This window comes from Cavia porcellus, unplaced genomic scaffold, assembly GCF_034190915.1.
Source record: "Cavia porcellus strain 051 isolate PalLab524CR breed Dunkin Hartley unplaced genomic scaffold, mCavPor4.1 scaffold_17, whole genome shotgun sequence".
In the NCBI taxonomy this organism is placed as follows: Eukaryota; Metazoa; Chordata; class Mammalia; order Rodentia; family Caviidae; genus Cavia; species Cavia porcellus.
The window spans coordinates 74,522,036-74,546,789 of NW_026947500.1; the positions used below are offsets into that span (position 1 = coordinate 74,522,036).

At 60.8% G+C, this 24,754-nt stretch overlaps 2 protein-coding genes across 4 annotated transcripts; one reads left to right on the top strand and one right to left on the bottom strand.

The window, feature by feature from the left end:
* The first annotated feature begins 352 nt into the window (after positions 1 to 352).
* Plppr3 (phospholipid phosphatase related 3) lies at positions 353 to 8,307 on the top strand. Its single transcript, XM_003460879.5, has 7 exons — positions 353 to 674; positions 5,607 to 5,792; positions 5,879 to 6,020; positions 6,106 to 6,301; positions 6,439 to 6,496; positions 6,588 to 6,761; positions 6,906 to 8,307. The coding sequence occupies exons 1-7, from the start codon at positions 600 to 602 to the stop codon at positions 8,274 to 8,276; spliced, it is 2,202 nt and encodes a 733-aa protein (XP_003460927.3). The 5' UTR covers positions 353 to 599; the 3' UTR covers positions 8,277 to 8,307.
* Positions 8,308 to 8,405: 98 nt separating this feature from the next.
* Ptbp1 (polypyrimidine tract binding protein 1) lies at positions 8,406 to 17,799 on the bottom strand. Of its 3 annotated transcripts, none has more exons than XM_003460877.5 (14): positions 17,665 to 17,799; positions 16,045 to 16,075; positions 13,718 to 13,793; positions 13,183 to 13,502; positions 12,908 to 13,078; positions 12,715 to 12,825; positions 12,457 to 12,631; positions 12,225 to 12,302; positions 11,509 to 11,657; positions 10,790 to 10,823; positions 10,345 to 10,437; positions 10,034 to 10,250; positions 9,802 to 9,879; positions 8,406 to 9,711 (listed from the first exon to the last, which is right to left on the bottom strand). In XM_003460877.5, exons 1-14 carry the CDS (start codon positions 17,670 to 17,672, stop codon positions 9,579 to 9,581), a joined length of 1,674 nt encoding a protein of 557 aa, XP_003460925.1. In that variant the 5' UTR covers positions 17,673 to 17,799; the 3' UTR covers positions 8,406 to 9,578. The 3 variants fall into 3 exon arrangements, with proteins under 3 accessions (XP_003460925.1, XP_023418005.1, XP_003460926.1); XM_023562237.2 differs by lacking the exon at positions 17,665 to 17,799 and adding an exon at positions 17,007 to 17,197; XM_003460878.5 differs by lacking the exon at positions 12,225 to 12,302 and having other exon boundaries at positions 17,665 to 17,798.
* Between the last annotated feature and the right edge of the window lie 6,955 nt (positions 17,800 to 24,754).

A 24,754-nucleotide genomic window follows, 5' to 3' on the forward strand; every position in this document is an offset into this window, starting at 1 on the left:
AGCCGCCTGCAGCGCGAGCCCAGCCCGCGCCGCGCGCCCTAGAGAGGCCGGCGGGGAGCGCGCGGGGGCGCCCGGGGAGACCGAGTCCCGAGGCCCCCGGGCCCCGGGCCCCTGAGACTGCGAGGGGGCGGCGACCGGCGCAGGAGGCCGGGCGGGGCCGGGGGCGGGGCCGGGCGGAGGCGGGGCCTGCGGTGGACACGCCGGCGCCCCCTTTGCACGCAGACAAAGAGCCCGCGTGCCGCGCCCAGGCCGCCGCGGGGTCCCCGCCGGGCCCCTCCCCGCCCCTCCCCCTCCCCGCGCCCCACCCCCGCCGCGGACCAGCTTTGTGCTCGCCGCCCGCCAGGTGAGGCTGCGGAGGCGCCGGGCCCCACCCCTGCGCCCCGGTCCCTGGGCGGCTGCGCTGTGCCGCGCCGGGAACAAACGCGGGCACCGAGACCCCCGGGCCGGCAGCGCCTTCTCCGCTCCCCTTCCCGACCTGCTCCCCGCCTCTCCGGCCGTGGTTGCCGGGGTCCCGGGGTCCCCAGGGCTCAGCGCGCGTGTCCCCCTCCCCAGCGCAGCTCTGCGCCCCTCCAGCCTCGGCCCGCAGCGCCCGCGGCACCATGATCTCCGCCAAGGAGAAGAATAAAACCCCGAAGGACAGCATGACGCTTCTGCCCTGCTTCTACTTCGTGGAGGTGAGTGAGGTGCCGGGGGCGGGGGGCTGACGCGACCCGGCACAGATGCCCCTGGCCGCCTCTGGAGGGGGCCGAACCCAAGGTGGGGCGAGGAACGTGGGGCTGGGTCAGAAATCTTGGGCTCTGTCGGTCGAATAGGAGTTTCAGAGGCGCGGAAGGGTGGTCTGGGCTGTGGGATCAGTGTGTGCAAAGGCCGGGAGGCGGCACCTGCAGCTGTGGTCCGGATCAGAAGCCAGCCTGGCCCCGCAGGGTGCCGGGAGGCCAGAAGGCGGGGCTGGGCGCGCGTGCACTCTGCCTCCGCGGGCGCCCGCACCGCCTGGGGTGCCAGGTCAGCCCTTGCTCCGCCTGGGGCATGGCGCGAGCCCCCCACCCCGAGGACCTCACAGGAATTAAGGGCTGCCCAAAGGCCCCACCGGCGGGCGCCGGGAGGGCGTGCCTGCGGCCTAAGCCCGGGAACAATGTAGGCTGAAGCGCGCGCACTCCGTGCTGGGGTGGGGACCCACAGTGACATTGGTCAGTCCTTGAGTGACAGGCGCGGAGAATCCGGCTCCTGAGAGAGGCCGAGCAGGACTTGGTGCTGGACAGGGTGGGCTCTGGGACCCCCGACCCGTGCGGGCAGCGGGTGCCACTCCGGCTGGTGACATCACTGCAGGGCCTGCAACAGTTTGGAGCAAATCTGCTTGGGGCTGCAGCTTGCAGTGACAGGGGCCTCCCCCTCCTGCGTGTTCCCCACCCCGTTGGGAGGCAGCTGTCGCACCCCCACCCCGCCCCTTTCCCCACCTCCATTCATTCTTCCTTTTATTTAGGGATTTGTATCTGCAGTGCCGGGGATGGAACCCCAACCTGAGTCCTGAGTGTGCAGGGCAAACAATCACCGCTGAGCTGCCTTGCCCAGCACCCCTCACCCCCCATCTTTGTTTTGTGAGTCAAGGTCTTGCTATGGGGTTCAGGCTGGCCTCGACCTCCTGGTGATCCTCCTGCCTCAGCCTCCTGGGTGCTGAGATTATAGGTGCGCACCGCCATGCCTGGGAGCTCTCTTGTCACATGTTTAATGCTTCTGGAAATCGGTTGACATCTGTTCTTCGTCCTCCCCGTCTCTCCCCTACCCCAGCCTCAGCCCCTCCCTCTTTTCAGTGTTTGTTTTTTTTGTAGGGCTGGAGATGGAACACAGGGCTAGGCCATGCAAGCCGTATCCTAGCCCCGATGCCTCATGCTAACTTCTTGCAGCTCTGGATTGAACCCAGGGCCTTTGCACTGAGCTCTAGTCTCAAGGCTTTTGAGACAGAGCCTCTCTAGACTGGCTGAGCCAAACTAGGCTCGAATTTGCGCTCCTCCTCCCTCAGCCTCAGAAGTGCTGATGTGGTAGAGGGTCTCTCCCATGTAATTTATTTTATTTGTTTTTTGAGACAGGCTCTTGCTACATAGCCCAGACTGGCCTCGGAACTTGTAGCGATCCTCCTGCCTCAGCCTCCCGAGTGCTGGGGTGACAGGCGTATGGCACCACGCCTGGATATTCCATTTTTACTATTATTTTTTCCATATTTTGAACACATAATTCTGTTCCTGTCATTGTTCCAGCCGAGGCCTTGGGCTGGCATTACGCAAAGTGTCTGAGGCTTGCTCGGTGCAGTGAGGCGCTCCATCCCCAGTAGCTGGGCACAGCTGTGCCTTGAAACCTCTGTGATCAGGAGTGGGGATGAAAATCCTCCCGCCTGCACTGTTGTCCAGCCCAAGAATGAGCTTATGCTGGGGACCCTGGTACATGCTTGTGATCTCACCTACTCAAGAGGCAGAGGCAGAAAGGTCATAAATTCAAAGCAGGCTAGGCAACTTCCCAAGACCAAGTCTCAAAATAAAAAGGGCAGAGGGCCAGGCGTGGTGGCACATGCCTGTGATCCCAGCACTCGGGAGGCTGAGGCAGGAGGATCTTCGAGAGTTTGAAACCAGCCTGGGCTACACAGTGAACTCAGGGCCAGCCTGAACTGCATAGTGAGACCCTGTCTCAAAAAGACAGAACAAGGGGTAAGGGCTTTAGCTCAGTGGCATAAGCGCCTGCCTTGCAAGTACGCGGTCGTGAGTTCAATTCCCTGTACCGATTAAAAAAAAGACAAAACAAAAAAACTCAAAAAATAAAAACACAAAAACAAAACCGGTTTAAATGAGTCTCCTGTTTGCTTTCCCAAGAGCTGGGCTACTGGTGCAACCCCATGCTTGGCTTCTTTTTCCTTTGCTTTTTTGGGGGGATGGGGGTGCAGGGGGTTGAACCCAAGGCCTTGTTGGTGCTACACTAGCACCCTGCATTGAGTGCCTCTGCGCCCCTTCTTGTTTTTTCCTTTGAGACAGGGTCTTACTATGTTGCCCAGGCTGGGCTTGAACTTGGAGTCCTCCTGCCTCAGCCTCCTGGGTAGCTGGAATGACAGGCAGGCAGCACCTTGACAGGCATCAGACCTTTAAAAAATTTTAAAAAGCCCCCCCCCTCCCGGAAGGACATCTTTGAATGTCTGCATACCTCACTCCTGGGCCTCATGGATGGGAGAGACAGGGTTTTTATCTGGGAGCCCTGGATGATGACTGCTTCTCCAGTGTCACTTCCGGTGTGGCTGGGTTTTGGGTTTGAGTCTGCTGGGAGATCTGACCACTTCAGTTTGTTGGTGCTGAGAAGCTGCTGCTTGTTGGGCCCCGTCCCTGGCAGGGGACTTTTAAAATAATCTGTATGTTTTGGGGACAGGGTCTCGCTATGCAGTTCGGGCTGGCCTTGAGCTCACTACGTAGGCCAGCCTCAAACTTGAGTCCATCCTCCTGCCTCAGCCTCCCGGGTAGTGCTGTGTACTTTATTTATCCGTCTAAGTCCTGTGATTCCTATCACACATTTGGGGAAACTGAGGCACATGGTTGCAGAGCAGAGCTGCGCAATCCATGGCGTCCAGGAAGCAGAGCAGGGGAGGAGAGCCAGAGAGAAAGGAATTGGGACCAGAGGTACGGTTTTGGGTCACACCCCAATGACCGGCTCCAGCCAGGCCCCAGCCTGACGGCTGACCCACCTGCAAACTAAGTGTCTGCTTTTGGGGGTTGGGGGAGACCGGGGCCTGAACCCAGGGATTCACACTAAACTACATCCCCAACCATTTTTATTGTTTTATTTGAGATAGGCTATGGCTCAGTCACTAAATCTTGAATTTGGAATCCTCCTGCCTCAGCCTCTTTAATCTTTAATCTATGGCAGGTGTGTCACCTCCACAGCTGGCTTTGGAGAATGTTTTTGATCCAAACCACAGGATATGCCAGACACTGTCCCCCTCCTCACTCATCTCCTCGGGCCTTGGGCCTGAGCCCCACTCCCTCAAGCCCAGCGCTTTCCATGCTGACGCCTACAGACCCCGCAGCGTCGCCTCTCCAGACCCCTGCAGGCTCCTGCCTGCCCCCTGTACACGTTTGGTGGGGCTGGAGCCAAAGCAGTGTAGGACACAGTGGGGGTGTCAGGCATGGCCACGGACCAGGGGGTGTCTAAGCAAGCACACCCCAGCAGGGAGGAAAGAAAAGGAGAAACAGAGGTGAGATACGTGGTTTTCCTCTATGAAAAGAAGGGCCGAGCCAGGGTGGGTAGCACACACCATAATCCCAGCACTCAGGAGGCTGAGGCAGGAGCATCAGTGTGAGTTCGAGGCCAGCCTGGGCTACATAGTTCAGGACTAGCCTGAACCACATAGCAAGACTTGTCCCCCAAAACCCCCCAATAACAAAAATATGACCAAAACAGGTGTGTGGGGTACCTGGAGCGAAGTTAGGGACAGATGGTGAATGGAGGGAGAGATGAGTGGGTTGTGGATGGAGATGGATGGATAGTGATTGGTGGGTGCAGAATGGATGGACGGTAATGGGCAGATGGTGATTGGTGGATGCAGAATGGCTGGGAGGATGGTGACTGGTGGATGGTGATTGGTGGATTAGGATGGATGGATGGATGGTGATTGGTGGGTAGCAATGGAAGGATTAAACTGGATCAGCACAGCGCAGTCAGGGGTTTGCAAGGAGAACAATCACATAAAGGACACACAATGTATAGTATTAATTATAATGGTCACCCAAGGAGTCAAATATAAGGAAAGTGCAGGAAATTTGCCCACACCACCAAAGACTTAAAAAATTCCGCTGAGCTCCTGGATCCCATGGCAATAAGCTGCATGAGTTCAGCTGAAAACCTAGAGCCCATGACAATGACCCATACAGGTCTGTCCCACAGATCTGTTCTGGGAAGGCCCAAAGGTCAGCAGTGGAAGCCAAACAGTCTATGCCAGCGGGGTGAGGGAGCTGTGCCAGCAGGTTCTGTACTGGAGCTAAGAAGTGATGCTCAAAATAAGAATCAGGGCTCCCAGAAAACTACCACAGCCATTCTCAGCGACACGGTCCCAAGCTCCTCTGACATTGAGAACAGCTGAGTTCATATCAGGGAAGCCAGAGTGACCAGTGGCTCCAAACAATAGCACTTAGGAGAACCCACCAGGCTCCTCTTCCTCTCCAGGTCTCCTTTTATGCTGGTGACTGTCCTCAGCAGGGCCACCCACGCTCAGTACCGTGCTGATCCAGTTCAGCTAGTGTTTAAGTTGACCACCAGTTTTGGTGGATGGATGGGTGATGATTAGTGGGTGGGGTTGGTCAGCTAGATGGTGATTGGTGCATGTGATGGATGGATGGGTGGAGTGGATAGGTGGATGCATGGTGGGTAGAAGGATCAATGGGTGGATAATCGGATAGATGGTGGGTCAGTGACAGTGGCTGGAGAACCCTGTGGACGGATGAACTGACCTGCGGATGGAGGGCGTCAGGGCAGGCAGAATCTACCGTGACCACACAGTGAGTGTGAATGCATAGCCACATGGGCAGGAAGGGGATTCGATGAGGCCGGTGGGTGACACTGGCTGGCCGTCCCTGCAGCTGCCCATCGTGGCATCCTCCATCGTGTCCCTGTACTTCCTGGAGCTGACTGACCTCTTCAAGCCGGCTAAGGTGGGCTTCCAGTGCTACGACCGCACGCTGTCCATGCCCTATGTGGAGACCAGCGAGGAGCTCATTCCCCTGCTCATGCTGCTCAGCCTGGCCTTCGCGGCCCCTGCCGCTTCGGTGAGAGACCTCTGGGGCCTGGGAGAGGACGCGGGCAAGGGCCCCAGGCATGGCCTCCGCCCTAACGCCGCCCCGCACTCTGGCAGATCATGGTGGGCGAGGGCTTGCTCTACTGCCTGCAGTCGCGGCTCTGGAGCCGCAGCGGGGGCCCGGGCGGGGCCGAGGGCAGCATCAATGCGGGCGGCTGCAACTTCAACTCCTTCCTGCGGCGCACAGTGCGCTTCGTGGGTGAGTCCGGCACACAGGCCACCGGGGTTGGGGAGTCCCTGCCTCCCCGCACCTCCCACCCCTGCCTTACCCTCTCACCCTTCAGGCGTCCACGTATTTGGGCTCTGCGCCACTGCCCTGGTGACCGACGTCATCCAGCTGGCCACCGGCTACCACACGCCCTTCTTCCTTACCGTGTGCAAGCCCAACTACACAATGCTGGGGACCTCGTGTGAGGCGAACCCCTATATCACGCAAGACATCTGCTCCGGCCACGATGCCCACGCCATCCTATCTGCACGGTGAGCTCCCCGCCCAGGGCCCGGGTGGGAGTGTCACGGCCCTGCCCTGCCCTCCCCCCCGATTCACTGGACACATGGGGAAACCAGGCACGGGGCCAGTCCCTGGACAGTGGGGCTCACGCTGGCACCCCTTCCAGGAAGACCTTCCCGTCACAGCACGCCACGCTCTCCGCCTTCGCCGCAGTCTACGTATCGGTAAGTGTGTCCTGGGTCCCCAGCCCTACAGCCTGGTCACCTTGCTCCAGCCCCCCGGGAGCTGGCTGCCGCTGACAGCTGCTCCCCGCAGATGTACTTCAACTCAGTCATCTCCGACACCACCAAGCTGCTCAAACCCATCCTGGTGTTCGCCTTCGCCATCGCCGCGGGCGTGTGCGGCCTCACTCAGATCACGCAGTACCGCAGCCACCCCGTGGACGTCTACGCCGGATTCCTCATCGGGGCTGGCATTGCTGCCTACCTGGTGAGTGGCCGGGTAGCCACAGGCTCGGAGCAAAAGAGGGGATCCGGGATCCGGGATCCGGGAGTTAGGGGGGACCCCTGGTGTGTCTGAGGGCAGCTCCCCAGCCACCCCGCGCAGGCACTGACGTTGGCCATGTCCCCTCAGGCCTGCCATGCAGTGGGCAACTTCCAGGCTCCGCCCGCGGAGAAGTCCGCGGCTCCGGTGCCCACCAAGGACCCGCTGAGGGCGCTCACGCAGCGCGGCCACGACTCTGTGTACCAGCAGAACAAGTCGGTGAGCACCGACGAGCTGGGCCCGCCCGGGCGGCTGGAGGGGGTGCCCAGACCCGTGGCGCGCGAGAAGACGTCACTGGGCAGCCTGAAGCGCGCCAGCGTGGATGTGGACCTGCTGGCCCCCCGCAGTCCCATGGGCAAGGAAAACATGGTGACCTTCAGCAACACGCTGCCGCGCGTCAGCACACCATCCCTGGACGACCCCGCGCGCCGCCACATGACCATCCACGTGCCGCTGGACGCCTCGCGCTCCAAGCAGCTCATCAGCCAGTGGAAGCGGACGGCGCAGGAGGGGCGTGCGCTGGGGCTCGCGGACGAGGCCAGCCCGGTGCACCTGCGTGCGCCCGCCGAGCCCATGGCCGAGGAGGAGGAAGAGGAGGACGACGACGAGGAGGAGGAAGACGAGGACGAGGAGGAGGAGGAGGTGGAGGAGGACGGCGGCCCCGCGCCGCCCACGCTGTACCCCACCGTGCAGGCACGGCCCGGGCTGGGCCCGCGCGTGCTGCTCCCGGCGCGCCCGGGCCCGCAGCCCCTGGTACACATCCCGGAGGAGGCCGCACCGGTGGCGGGGGCGGGCCCGTCCCCCAAGGGCGGTGCCGCCGCCGTACGCGCCAAGTGGCTGGCGGTGGCGGCGGCAGAGAAGGGCGCAGGCGCGGCCCCACCCCCCGCCCCGACGCCGCCCCGCGCGCCCAACCCTCCGCGCCTGCTGCAGGTGATCGCCATGTCCAAGGCGCCAGGCGCCAAGGCAGCGGCCGAGACCGCGTCCTCGTCCAGTGCCAGCTCGGACTCCTCACAGTATCGCTCTCCGTCGGAGCGCGACTCGGCCAGCGTGGTCACGGTGGACGCGCACGGCCCGCATCACCCCGTGGTGCACCTGTCGGCGGCCGGGGCGCCCTGGGAGTGGCGTGCGGCCCGCGGCCCCGAGGGCGACGGTGGCTATGAGCTGGGCGACCTGGCACGCGCCTTCCGCGTCGGGACCCGGGCTCCGGGCACGTCCCCCGGTTCGTCCATCAGCGACGCGGAGCAGGAGGAGCCGCGCTTCGCGGCCGTGGCCACTGTGAATCTGGCCACGGGTGAGGGGCTGCCTCCGCCGGGCGCAGCAGACGGAGCCCTAGGTGTTGGGGGCAGCCGCGAGGCCACGCTGCGAGCCCCGGTGGGGGGCGGCCCGGGCCCCGGAGAGCGCGAGACGGCCGAGGCCGAGAGCTACTACCGCAGGATGCAGGCACGCCGCTTCCCAGACTGAGCGTGCCGGTAATAAATGCTGCTTCCTGGAACCCGGCTCCTGGGTCCTTTGTGGGGGGAAGGGGACCCCACCCTGATTCCCCATCCCCGAGGCGAGCAGAGCTGAGGTCAGTAAGGAGGAAGACGAGGCTGCAGGACATAGAAATTTATTCGGAGTCCAGGTACAGACTGGCCGGCTGCCTCGTCTACAAGTGAACAGTGAGGGGGGTACAGGGGAGGCTGCGCCGGGCGGCGGCCTGGCCAGGTCCCCCTCGGGCGAGCCCTGGGCAAGGCGCATGGAATGTGTGGCCACGGCTCACCTGTAACTGCCGTTATCAAAATATACATCTGTCACCGTAAAAAACCGCGTGCGCTGCGCTGCCCCGCACCCACAACAGGTATAAAAAAAACCACAAATATTTACACCCTTGTTACGTGCCGCAGGGAGACCCTGCCGCTGCTGGGGCGGCCAGGAGAACGGTGGGTGGGGGCGGGGGCTGAACCCCGCCGCCCGGGCCCCCCGCCTCAGAGGCAGAGAAACAGAAAGGAAACTTTGGTCCAAAAGTCGGAAGGGAGCGGAGGCGCCCTGGACAGCCCGCTCTGCTCCAGGCCAGGGGCGCCCTGTAAGGCAACTGCAGGTGGAGGGGCGGCGGGCGCCGCCAGTTCTGAGACCGGATCCTGCCTGTGACTTCAGTAATTACAAGGAATAAAATAAAAGGACAGCATACAAAGTAATAGAAGCTCGGATTACACTCATACCATGATATCTTGCTATAAAAAAGTTACTCAAAACTATTGCATATAAACGAAAAGACTAGGATATTTGGTCATTTGGGCGTTGCTAGGCACAGCTTGGGCAGCCACTGCGCGGGCAGAGATTACGCCGTGGCCCGGCAATGCGGAGAATCACTGGGCCATCACTTGATTAGGGCTGGGTGGGGGCCGAGGGCTCCACCTGCGCCGGGCACATGATCTGGCGGGAGGGAGCAGGCTGCGCGGGGCAGCGGGCAGAGCCACCCGGCCTGCATAGCCCTGGGCGGAAGGGGTTAAGGCACGGGGTGCGGGCTGTGGTCGGGGTGCCCTCCCATCGGCCCGCCCGGCCAGGGCAGCCAGATCGCCGCTACAGCCCCGGGCGCCTGAGCTGTCCCTTCACCGCAAGGTCAGCAAGGTGAACTCGATTTAATTTTTTTAAAAACAGGTAAACTGATTTCTCTTTTAAAAAAATAAAATCTCTGGTCTGTTAAGGTCACTTCAGCTGCTTTTTAAAGTGGCTTTTTCTGGAATGACGGAAGTTGGTGCCAGGACGCCCGGCCGCAGGCCTGGCCTAGATGGTGGACTTGGAGAAGGACACCCGCAGGTGGTGGTTCTCGCCCAGGTCGTGGTTGTGCAGATCGATGAGGGCCTGCACGGCCTCCTCCACTGAGCCCATCTGGATCAGGGCCATCTTGCGGTCCTTCCTGTGAGGAGGCGGGGTCAGAGGGGCAGGGGCGGGGCCTGGGCAGGCAGGGGAGGGGCTTGGGCAGGCAAGGGCGGGGCCTGGTACTCACTGGAAGAACTTGAAGCCCTTGACAACGCCACCATTGCTGGAGAAGAGGCTCTTGAGGTCTTCCTCTGATATCGAGGGCCTGCGGGGAGCAGGGCACTCAGCGCACAGGGCCTCCGATGCCCTAACCCTAAGGCTCTTTGCACACCCAGCCAGGAGCCGGGGGCCGCTCACTGTGCGCTGGGGCAGGCAGAGGCAGAGGCAGGGTGCGGGGTGCCCCAGCCACAGCCACTCACGGGATGTTGGAGAGGTGCAGTGTGGCCGAGGGCGGGAAGATGTTCTGGAAGTTCTTGGAGCCGGGCTTCTTGAAGCGGTGCAGCGGCGAGTTGCCGTAGTCCTTGGTCAGGCCCTGGTCCTCCTGGCCCTCACGCGGCAGCTGCACGTTCTGATGCTTGGACAGCGTGATGCGGATGGGCTTCCCGTGCAGCTTGTGCCCGTTCAGGTGGCTCATGGCTGCGGGGAAGGAGGGCGTCACGGCGATGGGGCTGGGGTTGGGGTTGAGGTTGGGGTTGGGGCTCTGGGTGGGGCCCCACCGGCTGGCCCTTACCCAGCTGGGCCTGGCTCCCGTCCGCCATCTGCACCAGCGCGTTCTCCTTCTTGTTGAACAGGATCTTCACCCGCTGCACGTCACCATAGACTCCTTCAAAAGCCCAGCGGGGACAGGGCTGAGCGGTGGCCGGCACCCGGCTCCCACCCCGGCCCCCCGCTCCGCTCGGCCTGCCCAACTTTGCTTATTCCGTCCGGGGCCATGACCGAAGCCCTCGGCCGGCAGCCCCGGCGGAGACTGGAGCGCGCCCGCCACGCCACGCGGCCCGGGAGCAGCATGCGGGGCAGTGACCCATGCGCGTCTGCGGGGGGGCAGGGCCGCACCCCGCACACCGAAGCGAACCACATACAGCCGAATGGCAAACTCCGAACTCATAGTACAAGCCAGGGCTTCAACATAATCTCAATTCAACGAAAACCAAGTAATAAAAGTGTGAATAACATACCGAAAAGAATAAAGAGGCTTTGGGGTGTGACTCTCTTTAGAGGACAGCAGAGCAAGGCAGCGGAGGGACAGGGGAGAGGGAGAGCGGGGGGACGAGGTGCCATCGTCCACCCCGAGGAAGACAGTCCCGCAGGCGTGCAGCGGTTGATGGACGATGAAGTTGTCAGGATGTTAATTTCAAGGGCAGGTTGGTTTCCGGAGAGCAGGGTTTGAGGGGGAATTTTTGTTTTTATTTATTTATGTTTTGTTTGTTTCAAGCAACAACAGGAAGCAGAAGAACCGTGCAGTCAGTTGGCAAAGAAATTCCGGATCAGGGCAAGAAAACAAAATTGGGAAAGGGGAAGGGGAGAAAAGAAAAAGTAGCAAAAAACACAGGTCAGTAAATCCGAAGGAGACAGGCGGCACCAGTCACACGCACTTTCGCTCGCTCACTGGTGGCCAGGCCCAGGGGCAGACTGGCCGTCTCTCCCCACCGCCTCCGCCCGGCAAGGGCCCGGCCTGGCCACAGCAGCCCCTGCTCAGGGTGGCCTTCCGGCCCGTGCGCAACAGACCGACCCCCGGGAGCCCGGCTGCTCACGGGCCACCGCCCTGCACTGTGCCAGCAGAGACGCAACCCTGGAGCTGCCGATCCGACGCAGGGAGGAGACGGAGCCCGAGCCCAGCAAAGGGGCGACCACGAGCGGCCCCCTGCCCTCTGCCCTCCGCCCCTCGGCCGCCTACCTCAGGGTTCAGGTTGCTGACCAGCAGGACTGAGTTCCCGGCCCCCGCCAGGCCTGGGATGCCGATGCGGCCAGCTGCTGCAGCCGCTGCTGCCGCCGAAGGGATGGCCAGGGGCGCCAGCGCTCCGTGCACATTGGGGACAGACAGGCCTGGGGGAGGGAAGAAGGCGAGGTGAGCCATGGTGGGTGACACTGCCCACGACCCTATCATGCACGCGGGGCACGGCCACCTGCAGGCCAGGGCCAGGTGCCCGGGCCTCCTGCTGGCCCCAAGGTGCTAGCTGGGGCATGCCCTTCCTTCCTTCCTTCCTTCCTTCTTTCCTTCCTTCCTTTCTTTCCTTTTGCATGCGGCAAACAGCACGAAGCTCTGTTTGCAGGTGGGCGGGTGGGTGCCGCGCCCTTGGCAGGCAGGCAGGCAGGCTGCGGGCGGGCTGGGGTGGGCATGCGCCACCCGCATGCACGCGGCTCCAGGCCGCCGGAGGCCCAGCGCATGCGCCTCCGCTCCGCTCCGCGGCGGCCGCTCGCTTACCCGGCCCCGCACTCAAGCTAGGGGGCCGCAGCCCACCACGCCGCATCCTCGTCCTCGCCCTCGCCCGGCACTTGAAGGGAACCAGACCAGAGACCGCGCGTTGGCGCCGCGCCTGCCCTGCCTGCCGCCTGCCCGGCCGCCGTGCGCTCATCCGCGGGCATGCAGGCCTGGGGCCGTGAGTGCGGTACCTGCGGCTTGAGGGATGGCAAAGGTGGGAGGGAACCCCGCTCCTGCATACGGAGAGGCCGAGATTATACCCGGTGCACCTGGAAACAAACGAGACACTAACCATCGCACCCGCCGGCGGGCGGCGGGCGGGGGCGTGCGGGCGTGCGAGGGGCGCTGTGGGCGGCGGGCCTGGGCGCTGCCTACCTAGCCTGTCCCCTCCCGCCCCCTGCCCGGTGCAGCAGGGACGCGTACCGAAGGCTGCCGCCATGGTCTGGTCCAGCGAGGGCTGGCTGTCGCCCGAGGGCAGGTCAGGGCGTGTGTAGTCGCGACTCTTGTCGTTATTGTACTTCACGTTGAGGCTGGTGAGCTTGGAGAAATCGATGCGCAGCGTGCAGCAGGCGTTGTAGATGTTCTGCCCGTCCAGGGACTGCGGGGTGGGGCAGCAGCTCAGCAGGCTGGGCTTAGGGCTGGGTTTAGGGTCAGCGCCCCACCCGGCAGCGCCCCACTCACCAGCTTGGCGTGCTGTGCGCTCACGGGGTCCGCGTACTGCAGCAGCGCCTGGAACTGGCTGTTCTTGGTGAAGGTGATGATCTTCAGGACGGTGCCAAACTTGGAAAAGATCTGTGGGCCAGGGGACGTGTGGCCATGAGCGGGAGGACACCCCGTGACCCCATAACCCAACCCACCCTGCCCGCGGCCCCACCTGGTGCAGCACGTCGAGCGTGACCGGGTAGAAGAGGTTCTCCACGATGATGCGCAGCACCGGGCTCTGCCCTGCCATGGCCAGACCCGCGTCCACAGCGGCCGCCGACGCCGCCAGGGCCAGGTTTCCCGACTGCACGGAGTTCACGGCCTGCAGCGCCGCCTGGGCCCGCTGCGGGGAGCGGGGGCAGGGAGGGAGGCGCCGCTGTGAGCCCAGCCAAAACAGGGCAACACAGGGCACCCCAGTGCAGCCCGCCCGCCCACCGGGGCACGCACTGCCTGGTTCGGGGAGCTGTCGGTCTTGAGCTCCTTGTGGTTGGAGAACTGGATGTAGATGGGCTGGCCGCGCAGCACGGGCGGCACGGATGTGTAGTAGTTCACCATGGTGTTGGCTGCCTCCTCCGTGTTCATCTCGATGAAGGCCTGGTTCTTGCCCTTAAGCATGAGCAAGTTGGTGACCTTCCCGAAGGGCAGCCCCAGGGAGATCACCTCGCCCTCTGTCACGTCGCCAGGCAGCTTGCGGATGTGGATCACTCTGGAGGGGACGCCCGTGCTCCTATTGTCACCTTTGAACTTCTTGCTGTCATTTCCGTTTGCTGTAAAAAGGGTGGTGGGCTTACCACCAGTCCTCAGGCCTCCTGTCTGCCCTCCACCCCTGGGTGGCACCTGGGGACCCAGGGCCCGAAGTCCAGCAGCCGGGGCCACCGCTTCATACACACCGCCCCACGCCCCCCTGCCTGTCCAGGCTCTGGGAATGCCCTGGCAAGAGACCACAGAGGCCAGGAGGGTTTCCGGTGGGGTGCAGGACTACCTGCAGAGGCAGAGTTGCTGCTCATGATAAAGGGGCCGTTGGTGACACACGTAGAGAAGAGCTCGTCAGATCCCCGCTGCAAGAGAAAGAGGGACTTGCCCTGTACCACTGGCCACCATAGCTAGCGACAGCACAGCCACCTGAGCCCCCACCCTGTGCAGCCCGCCATCCTCGGTGCCTCAAGCTTTAGCAGGGCTTGTGGATCGAGATCCCCATCACAGGGGGCCATCAGCTCCAAAGCCTCAGCCCAGGAGCCTGCTGCCCTCCTTCCCAGCTGCTGCGGAAACCTGAGCTTCCCGAGCGAGAAGCTACCCCTGTGCTGGGTGCTGACAGGCCACTCCTCAGGAAGGCAGGTACCCCCAACCCAGCAAAACATGGCATGAGAACTAAGAGGCAGTTCTTGGTCACCTGGGTAACAAGCACTGGGGCCCAGGATCTCGGCCTGACTGCTATCACTGCTGCCTCAGACCCCCAAGGTTGACGGGCCCCAGGTACCCACTGCACCCTACCCCGCAGCAGCCCCAGGACACAGCCTTGCACTCAGCTCCTCCCTGACCCGCCTTTCAGGTGGCTGTATTTCCAAAGGCCACCTCCCACCCACTGAAATGCTGCCCACCTCATACCCAGGTCTGCAGACCAGGTGACACCAAGGAGGTCACCTGACAGCCCGACCTCCCACAGCTGAAACAGTCCTGCAGTCCTCCAAGGGTCCAGGCCCGGCATGAGGCCAGGAACTGTTAAGGCCTGTGGGGTCTCCGTGGCTCTGGGCACAGCTTAAGGCTGAGCTCCACAGGGACACACACACACACCGCCACCCCCAAGGGCAGGCACCAGGCACCAGGGCAGCCCCCTTCACTCCCCCTAACCTTACAGGGGCATTTTGGCTTCCGCCTGGGCGCAGTGTGGGCAGGGCCACGCTTCCTGGCAGTGAGCTCTTGGCACCTGCCCGAGCCCTAACAGCCAGGCCCTGGGCAGAGCCAGCACGCCCACACCCGTCTGCAGGGAGCCCCGGGCCCATTCAGCCCCAGCCTGAGCCTGCAGAGCAGCACCCTGGGCACAGCTGCTGGTCCCAGCAGACAGGGCCCTCTGCACACTGTTGAGTGCATCATGGAAGAGCCTGGCGTGTGGGAGCTGACAGCTAACGCCCCTAGGCAACTCCCCCTTCGAATCCCCTCAGCCTTGGGCAAAGACCAGGGGTTAGCGGAGCCTGTGCCATCCTGGTCCAAGAGGGGTGGGTGAGCCTGGGGAACCAGGGCCAGAGGCAGAAGCCCAGCAGGCTCCACCACCCAGGACTGCAGATGAAAGCCCCACTCCCTCCTCCTACCTCTGAACAAACAGGTTTATCTGCAGGAGGATCTGCAGGCTTGGGCAGACAGCAGCCCAGCAGGGAAAAACTGAAACCAGGTCTGGGGAACACCAGACTGTCTAGAAGCCAGCTGGCTGCTGTGTAGGACACCCCCCCCCAGCTATGACCCAGCAGGGAGGCCGGTACTGGGCCCACGCAGGCTGTGACCAGTTGGCACAGGAGGGCAGCGTACGTAGGACTAGGTGGGGGCTTCCCCCAGGGCAGGCGGTCCAACTCCAGCCTCGAGGGCTGCCAGCACCAGCCAGACAAAGAGACCTAAGCCCATGGTCCCAGCTTCGAGGCCTGGGCAGCACCAGGAAATCCTGTCTCAAAAAGGAAAAGCCCTTCTTCCACCTCCGCGTACCTCAAAACATGAGCCAAGACTCACGTGGGAGAATGATCACACGGGCTTCAGAAACCACTCTTCTGAAGCACCTGCCCTTAGGGTTAGGGTTACGGGGACACCTTCCAGCAAGGCCACCTGAGGGCCTGGATCCCACTGGGCCCCAGCTTCCTCCACAGTCCGAGGGTGCTTTACTTTTTGAGACAGTGTTTCATTATGTTGTAAGCCAGGCTGGCCTGCACTACTGCCTCAGCCTCCCTGATGCCAAGCTCACAGGTGTCTCCCCCCCCCCCCAGCTTTCTTTTTGGAGGCTCATCTGAATTCCAGACCTGCAGACCACAGGACCACAGAGGGGACTGTGCACTGCACAGAGACCTGCACTGAGGGGTGGCCAGCAACCCCACCTGTTCCACCCCACATCCCACCTGGAGCCCCAGCGCCTGGACGGACTCACAGGTATGCTGCCAAGAGCCCCTGGAGAGCAAAGCAGCCCAGGCCAGTGAGAGTCTGGGCCTGAAAGGTGCAGGAGACCCAGTGTCACCGTGCACTTCCTCAGGCCAGCAGAGGCCGTGAATCTAGGGATCAACTCAGCAGCACAAACCAAGCAGTGTAAAAAGCAGCGACGTGAAAAATGCCTACCTTTGTACCAACTGCTATGTCTGGGACGATGCTGTGGAGAGAAATGAAGAAGCGTCAGCAACGTATAGGGAGCAGCCCGGAGGCGGGCTTGGGCTCTCGGCCCATGGCCAGCTCGGGCGCTTGCTCGGCAGGCCAGCGAAGTGAGCCATCCAATTCATCTCAACTTGAGAAGGGGCCACCATTGTCTGCGAGCACCCCTGCCTCCCAGCAGGACCCCAGGCTCCGCCTCTGGAGGCTTCAAAGATCCCAAACAGAGTCACACCCTCGATGGCAATCTGTGAAACTGTAAGTGCCCGGGAAAGACCGACAAGCAGGCAGGAGTCTACCGACCCTGAGATCAGAGCTTCCAGACGGGCGCAGAAGCTCCCGCGGAACCGGGTACTGCCGGAGCGGTGGTTAACATTAACGAGAGGCACAGGCGGGCCAGGATACGGCCCGAGTTACTAATCAACCCCGGCTGCACGTGACTGGACTTTCTCCCCTCCTGGGGAAGCCAGAGGAGACACGAACCCTTCACCTCCACCTCGGACCCGCGCTTTTCATAGCAAAACCCGCCGGAGACCTCGACGTGGTAGACGCCGCTGGCCAGGTCCTATGTGACTCACGGTCGTCTGCCTGAGTAGGGGCCTTAGTCAGCGGTGGGCCCAGGCTCTGCCCGGGAGCTGGGCTCTCCATACACCACCGAAGCCGCGATCGCAGGCGCCGGGCCGCGTGGATCCCGCACCCCGTGCGCAGCCCTGCCGCTCCCGAACCCGAAGGCCTCAAGCCCACAACAAACAAAGCAACAACAACAACAAAAAGACTCAAAAAATCACTAGTTCAACACACTCCAGAAGCACTGACTCAAGGAAAAAGTCTCCCAGAAACCACACTGGACCGCCAAGTAACTCCGGGGCGTCGGACATAGTGCCCCGCAAAGTCCCAGAAACAGCGGCTTCGCCCACCAGCCCAGGAGGCCGCACCTGGACTGGATTGCTCACACGCGGGCTCGACGCGGTCAGCCCCGAGGCCATCCCTTCCGGGCGCGGGCGGCGCGCTCCCCAACGTCCCGGGAGGAGAAAGGGCCGACCCTAGCCCAGATCTTGCGCGACTTCAAATCCTGGACCCCACTCCCGCAACGTCCGGCCTGGACCCGGGTGGGGTCCGCGAGCAAAGCCCGCGCGGCGGGAAAGGCGCGCGTACCCGCGGCAAGACGCGCACGCGCACGGGACACTAGTAGAACTACGCACGCGCGCGCGCTCGACTCCGGACCGGGCGCGCGGAAAAGGGCGCATGCGTATAGGGTGGACGGGAAGCGGGAAGGGCCTCGCAATGCCGTAGAGAATCGAACAAGAAAAGTTGGGACTGTGCAAGGAGATGCGGGAGGGCGTGTTGGGCAGCGTACGCTAAGCTTAGGAGTGGAAAAGTAGAGGGCTGAAACGCGCCGGGTGGGGAAGGCGGAAATGGGCGCGGAACAAGGGCGCGGCTCCTCCGGCCCGGGGCTCCCGCAGACGCCACGCGGACAGGAGGCCCAACGCGCGCAACGGCCCTGGCGACGGGGGTGGTGGCGGCAGGGCAGACGCCAGGGCAGCCTAGGCAACACTGCAACGCGGAAGGGGTAACGAGTGCGGGGCAACTCACCCGTCCATGGCACAGAGAGCAGACCCGCGGGGGAAGGAGTGGAGGCGCCGGAATAGCAGGAACCGACTCAACGGCTCCGAGTTATAGACTCACAAGATGGCGGAGACGCCCGCACACGTCCCCCGCGCGCGCTGCCCATTGGCTCCAGCCTTGGTCGGGGGCGGAGCTAGTTATGCGACCCTCCTCCAGGACCTATCAATTGCCTAGGGGCCGCTACTGAGGTGGAGTCAAAGAGGAGAACCCGCGCCTATTGGAGGGAGCGGTTATCCGTCATGGCGGAGGGCGACAACGGCCTGTGAGGTAGGGAGAGGTTGCGAAACCCATGTGAGCACGTGATGGCATGTAAGCCAATGAGCGAGCCGCCGTCCGGCGTGGGACTTTTGAGGGGGAAGCCATCTTGAGAGTGGGTACGTGGCGAGTCAGGCGGATACAAGCATGCTTGCCCTCCGGCTGCCGCCATCTTGCAAGCGGGCAGGGGTCGTCCACCTGCGGCATGAGCTGTGTTGCCATCTTGAAATAGGGCAAGAAACATGCCGCGCTCCATCTTGTTTGTGGGCATGTAGCCAAAACATCGGATTCAAAGTGAGCCTTTGCTCCTGAATTAGTGCCTGGGGAAATGGAGGTCACAGCGATGCGTGCTAAGATCCCGGGTCACTCCAGAACCTCCTTGGACCACTCCGGCGCAGCTGAGCCCGACTGCTAGTACAGAGGTGGGGAAATAGAGGCTCGGAGCATAAGGCGAATGCTTTCTCTCCCTGCGGATGGGAAAACTCAGCCCCCAGCTACGGAGGGAATGATGGCCGCTTATACAGATGGGGAAACTGAGGCTCAGGCACAGAGTGGACAGGAGCGGAATCACACACTCGGAAACCGAGCACGGTGGCACACACCTGTGATCTTAGCACTTGGGAAGCTGAGGCAGGAAGGTCACTACCAGCCGGGCCAATCTAGTGAGTTAAAGATTAGCCCAACTGAAAGATACCTCCTCAGAAAGTTGAAAATAAAAGGATCGCACACTCTCCAGGCTCTGTCCAGTGGGGTACCCACCACCAGTGTTCCTAGACCCTAATCTGTTGCTGGCCGCAGAAGGAGGCATTGGGCCTGTGAGTATACGCTCAGTAAACAGGGGAAATTATCTGGATTCTTGCATCTCTGCTGGAAAAGGCATTGCAACCGCCCCAGCACAGACAGGAAAGGCCAGGTCTGCTTTCCCCACGGGGTGAGGCCAGGCTGCCCTGGAGTCCTGGCGGGGGCCCAGCAGCCTCGGGTTCCCAGCAGGCCTGGTGCCAGGGATTCCAGCCGGGATTAGGGGCGGCTGCCGAGTTTTACGAGTGTTACGAGAGTCCAGTGGCTCAGCCAGCCAGCAGGCCGGCCAAGGCCCGCTAATCAGGAATGTCCTGGTGGATTTAGGAAAAGCCTAGTGCAAGCCTACGGATTTGCACAGCCAGGGATGCTTGTCCTCGGCCCCCCGCAGCGGGTGATGAGGGAGGGATCAAAGGTGGGAGCCCACAGACTGGGCCAGGGCACCTCAGGTGGCCACCGAGGCTGCCAGGTGCTGCGTACAGGCCTAAACCCACCTCCGATTGCTAAATGGCACAGCTGCCTCAGCCTCCGGGGTGCTGAGACTGCTACCTTGCTTGGTCTCCAGTTACCTTTGCAGCCAGGCTGACTACCCGTGCATAGCTGTTCCTTCTAGAAAGTTCTTCTTAGAACCTGTCCCACAGCTCTGCATGTCCGTCCCCCCTGGGAAATCCCTCCTTGCCCCTGTCAGTGGTCTTCCTGCTGGAGGCCAAGCTGGGAGGTCACAGCCGCTGAAAGCCTTTCCCAAGGGAGGCGGCCTGCACCAAAGTTCTGCCTGTCCCAGACAGATTCCAGAGGACCAGGATGAGCAGGGGGCGTCCACGGGCCAGCTAGGCACCCTCATCCAAAGCAGGATTAAGACAGAGCTCTGAGACTCTTGTACCTGGCGTGGTGGTGCACACCTGTAATCTTCGCTGGGGAGGAGGCTGAGGCAGGAGGATCCCTATCAAAGTGAGCCCAGACTGATCCACATAGTGAGACCCTGTGGCAAAATAAGTCAGGCCAGCCCCAGCTGGCCTGGGCCCAGCTGGCCTTCTGGTTCGGGGAGCCCGGCTGGAAACGGTGCGGGAGGAAGCCCGCAGGCGCCAGCACCTGAGCCGGCAGCAGGTAAGGCCCCTTTGTCTCCGGCTGGCCCGCCCGCCAGCTGCTCCTTCATTCATGATTCAGAGCAGCGCAGAGCCCACCCTGCCTTTGTGTGAGCGGCACATTGGCGGCCCTGTCCTGAGGAAAACCGATCCTCCAGATACTGTGGCCCTGAGTGGGGGTGACGGCAGAGGCTCCCAACCCGGCCTCCGCTTCTCTGCAGGTCTGACCGGGGAGTCGAGGACCGCACCCCAGTTTACCCCTCTGTCACAATTCTAGTGGAGCCAGAGCTGGGGATTTCCTGGGATTTACACATTAAAAGGGCTTCGTCCGTTTAGAATTGTGGATGTGACTGCCCTCCCTCCTTCCATTTTCTTCCTTTGTGAGACAGGGTCTCACTATGCAGTTCAGGCTGGCCTCAAAGCTTGGAAATCCTCCAGCCTCAGCCTCCCGAGTGCTGGGATTAGAGACACACTCAGCCCTCTCCCCACCCCCCTCTCGCACAGGCTGAGGAGGTTACAAAGTGAGGCTGTGGCCCCTACTGAGTCCCTTGGTTAAACTTCCAAAGTCGCAGGTTGACCCAGTGAGCATCATGGCTGAGGTATTAAACTCCTCAAGTTGACACTCCTCAAGTATCAGCCAGAGAAGGCTGGGTCCCCGAGGGCTCCCTGGAGGCTGAGGCAGAGGCTTGTGGGGAGGGGGCAGCTTGGGCTGCATGGCGAGTCCAAGGCCGGCTGCCTCAGGCAGCAAGACCCGTGCTCAAAGCGGAATACCAGTCAGTCAGTCAGACAGGGTGGGCTCAGCGCTCTCATCCTGGACGGGACCTCCCTTCAGCAGGGACCTGGGGAGAGCTGGAGGGCGGGGCAGCGAGCGGGGGTCCCAGCCGGGTCCAGCTCCCTGCAGCTGTGCTCCTGCCCCCGCTCACCTCCAGGATTAGAAGGGAGACCCAGGCGTGACGGTGCTCGCCTGTCCTCCCTGGACTGGAAGGCTGAGGCAGGAGGATTTCAAGTTTGAGCCCAGCCTGGGTGATTTGGTAATCCACTGTCTCAAAATTTAAAAAAGAAAACAAATAGCCACTGGGGATGTCGTTTAGTGTGAAAGTCCTGGGTTAGCAGAAAAGCACAAAACCTTGGATCAGAGTGTTTTAAAAAAAAAAAGGGAAGAAGGAGCCAGGCGTGGTGGTGCACGCCTGTCATCCCAGCACTCGGGAGGCTGAGGCAGGAGGATCTTTGCAAGTTCAAGACTAGCCTGGGCTACAAAGTGAGCTCAAGGCCGGCCTGAACTGCATAGCCAGACCCTGTCTCAAAAAGACAAAAAAAGGGTGTGGGGCTGGCCTTAAATTCACAGAGATCATCTTGCCTCAGCCTCCAGAGTGCTGGGATTACAGATATACACCGCTACACCTGGCTTTATTTTTTTACTTTGAGATATGCTCTCACTACATTGCTAAACTGCCCAAGCTGGGGCTGGGGATTTAGCTCAGCGGCGTAAGTGCCTGCCTGGCAAGCACGCAGTCTCGAGTTCGATCGCCAGTACCAAAAGAAAACAAAATACAAAATACATTGTCCAAGCTGTGCTGGAATTGGAGAACGTCCTGCCTCAGCCACCCAGCAAGCTGGAGTGACAGGTGTCACCCACGACCAGTTGTCTGGGCCTGTCCCTAAATTCCCTGAGTCCCCCCCCCCAGTCTTTCTCCTGCCCTAGGACCCTAGGTGACAGGACTGCCCAATCCCCTCAGGGCAGAGACCAATCCCAGACACCAGGCTCTGCCTCCTGCAGTGGGGAATCAGAACCCCAGCTGAGGTCCAGGCTGCCCCTCCCCAGTCCTGTGCCGCCTCTATCAGGCTCGGCCTGAGGTTTGGGGTACAGGAAAAGGACACTAGAAGTGACAGCTCTGTCCACGGCCATCAAGGCACTGCAGTCCTGGGCCCGGGACCCCTCTCCCTGCGCCTGGCAAGGTCAAGCTTGTGAATTCCATTCCCAGTTTAAAAAAAAAAAAGTTGGGGCTGGGGATTTAGCTCAGCGGCATAAGCACCTGCCTTACAAGCAGGCGGTTGTGAGTTCAATCCCCGGTACCGATAAAAATGAAAAAGACAATAAATAAATCAATAAATAAAATTTTAAAAAAGTTGCTCTGGGGAGGCTGAGGCAGGAGGATTGTTGCAAGTTCCAGACCAGCCTGGGCTACAAAGTGAGCTCAAGGTCAGCCTGGACTGTACATCTAGAGCCTGTCTCAAAAGACAAAAAGATCTGAGAATATAGCTTAGTATAAAAGCCCTGAAAAACATTTTTAAGAAGTCCCAGCTGCATGGGTCGGCAGGCCGCTCCGGACTGTGAGGTGATCGGCTTGTGTTGGGCTCAGCCACCCTGGTTACGGCCGGCCCGGGCTGTCGCCACGGTAGCGCAGGGCGACGCAAAGCCCTCCGCCCGTGGCCTCCCAGGCTTTGCAAAATTCATTGAAAGGCAGCCGGCTCAGTGCGCGGAACCTGAGTGCGGCTGAAAGCGATCCAGGCCCAGATGCTCGGCGGCACCTCGAGGTCAGCGCCCGCTGCACAGGGCGTGGGGGCGGGAGCAGCGGGGCCCAGCCCCACGTCCCGCGCCCCCTGCATCCTCTGTGGGGTCCAGAGCTTGGCAGCATCTTTGCTTTGTTGTGCACTACTGGGGATTGAACCCAAGGTCTTTGCACTGAGCTACAGCCTATAATCTTTTTTTTAATTTTCTACTTTGATTTTTCTCAGATTTTCATTTTGTTTTTTAGGCCAGCCCAGAACAGTTGAAGGGCGGAGGCACCCACAGAGTGTGACCCGGTCCCCCAGTGTGCATGCATAGTGCCCAAGGCAAGACCAAGTGTAGAGTCTGGTGGTGATGACTCTGGGAGGCTGAGGCAGAAGGATCACAAGTTGGAGCCTAGCCTCAGGCAATTGAGTGACTTCTAGATTTGGTCTCAAAATAAAACTATAAATGGAGCCTGGGGAATATAGCTCAGTGCACAGGGCCTGGGTCCTGTCTTCAGCACCCCTCACCCAGAGAGCCTAGGGTCCCTTGGAAGGGTCCCTGGCATCAGCTCCACTGCCAAGGGGACATGGAGGCAGTTAGCCTAACCCCGGAGGAGCCAGGCCCGGTAGACTGCCTGGGTGCGCTGGGGGGGAGGCCCAGGCCCAGCCACCATCCTCCACCACAGGTAAAAGATGAAACCAGAGACCAAAGCCCATGCTGATGACATCAGGACATAAATAGTTAATAGGGGAACCAGACACCGATCTCCATCTCTGGCAGGGGCTCAGGTGGCCTTCCATGGTCCCTATGCCGGCCCAGAAACAAGACTGGCCCTTCCTCGGAGCCTGAGACAGGACGGCCGTGTAGCCCACTGACTGCAGCCCGGAATGGGGTCACAGCAAGTTTTTTCCCATTATTGGTGATGGAACCTGGGGTCTTTGTGACCAGCTACACCCTGCTAATTTTTTTGTTTTTAAGGAGCAAAAGCTTATTTTAGTTCGCAGTTTGTAGAGGTTTTAGCCTGCAGCCAGCCAGCTCCAAGGCAGAGGGCCACAGGAAGAGGAGGACAGTCCACGGCAGGGCAGGAGGCAGGCAGCCTCCCTCCACCTTCTGTCCCATCCAAGCTACCAACCGATTGGTTGGTGCCAGCCACACCCAGGAAGTGCCTTGCCCAGGTTAAACCAATCAGTAGACTAATCCAGTGTGACACACTGGGGACTCCCGAAAGCTGTGACTCTAAGCCCAAGGGACTTTGCAGGGACATTTGGACAGCAGTTATGAAGCTGGGGGCACAACTGTCATCCCAGCACTCGGGAGGCTGAGGCAGGAGGATGCACAGAGCTGAGAGCGGCTTCCTTTTCTCCCTGACCATAGATTCCTCCAAATCAGCACCCACCTGCGCCTGAGTGCACCCCACCTCCAGCCAGGCCAATCAGCAACAGCCCACCTTTCCTGGCTCAGCTGTTTTTATTTTGAGACCCCTGATCTCCCTAAATTGTCCGGGCTGGGCTCAACCTTGCAACCCTCCTGTCTCAGCCTCCCGTAGAGCTGGGATTATAGGAGTGTACCATTTTCTGCACTAGCAGATTTTTACTTGGAGGGTGTTTTGGTTTTTGAGACAGGATCTCATTAAGCAGCCCAAGCTGTCCTTGTACTCACTTTGTAGCCCAGACTGGCCTCAGACTCATAGCAATCCTGCCTCAGCCTCCGTCCTGCTGGGATGACAGGCATGCACCACCACCCCCAGTTTGGAGGTTGGCTTTGAGACAGGATCTAGCTGTGTGGTCCAGGCTGCTCTCCAACTTGCAGGGGTCCTCCTGCCTCAGCCTCCCCCGAGTGCTGGGAGTCACAGGTGTTGGGATGCCAAGCTAGTCAGTTTTTAAACTGTTGCAAGGCAGAATTGTAGGCATTGGACTGACACCCATTTGGAAAAGAATCCGCAAGGATTTTTGTATCCATTTTCCCTGCATCCATTGAAACACAAACTCCTGTTTTCCCAGACCTTGTAGAAAAACACTTGACAGTTAAAAGTTACAACTGGTCCTAGAGCCAAAAACAACCCAGGTGAAAACCAATCCTCAGGCTGCAAACCTTAATGTTTGAGATGTTATTGCCTTGCACAGGTTTTAAAGTTTTATTTTGTAACTTTATTCTGCATAACACAAATAAGGCCTGTGGCTTTGTTTAAAATGTTTTCTAGGGCAACCCATTCCGGTTAACTATTCCTATTCCTAGTTCCTTTTGTCCAGTAAATTTTTCTGCTCTTGAAAATAAATATTTTCTAAAATGGGCATACTGTCCCCAGGTATGTTGTCATGGGCTTCTAACTCCAGAACTCAGGAGGCCGAGGCAGGAGGATCACTGCGAGTTTGAGGCCAGCCTGGGCTACATAGTAAGACCCCGCCTCAAAACAAACTGTTCTCTGCTCAGG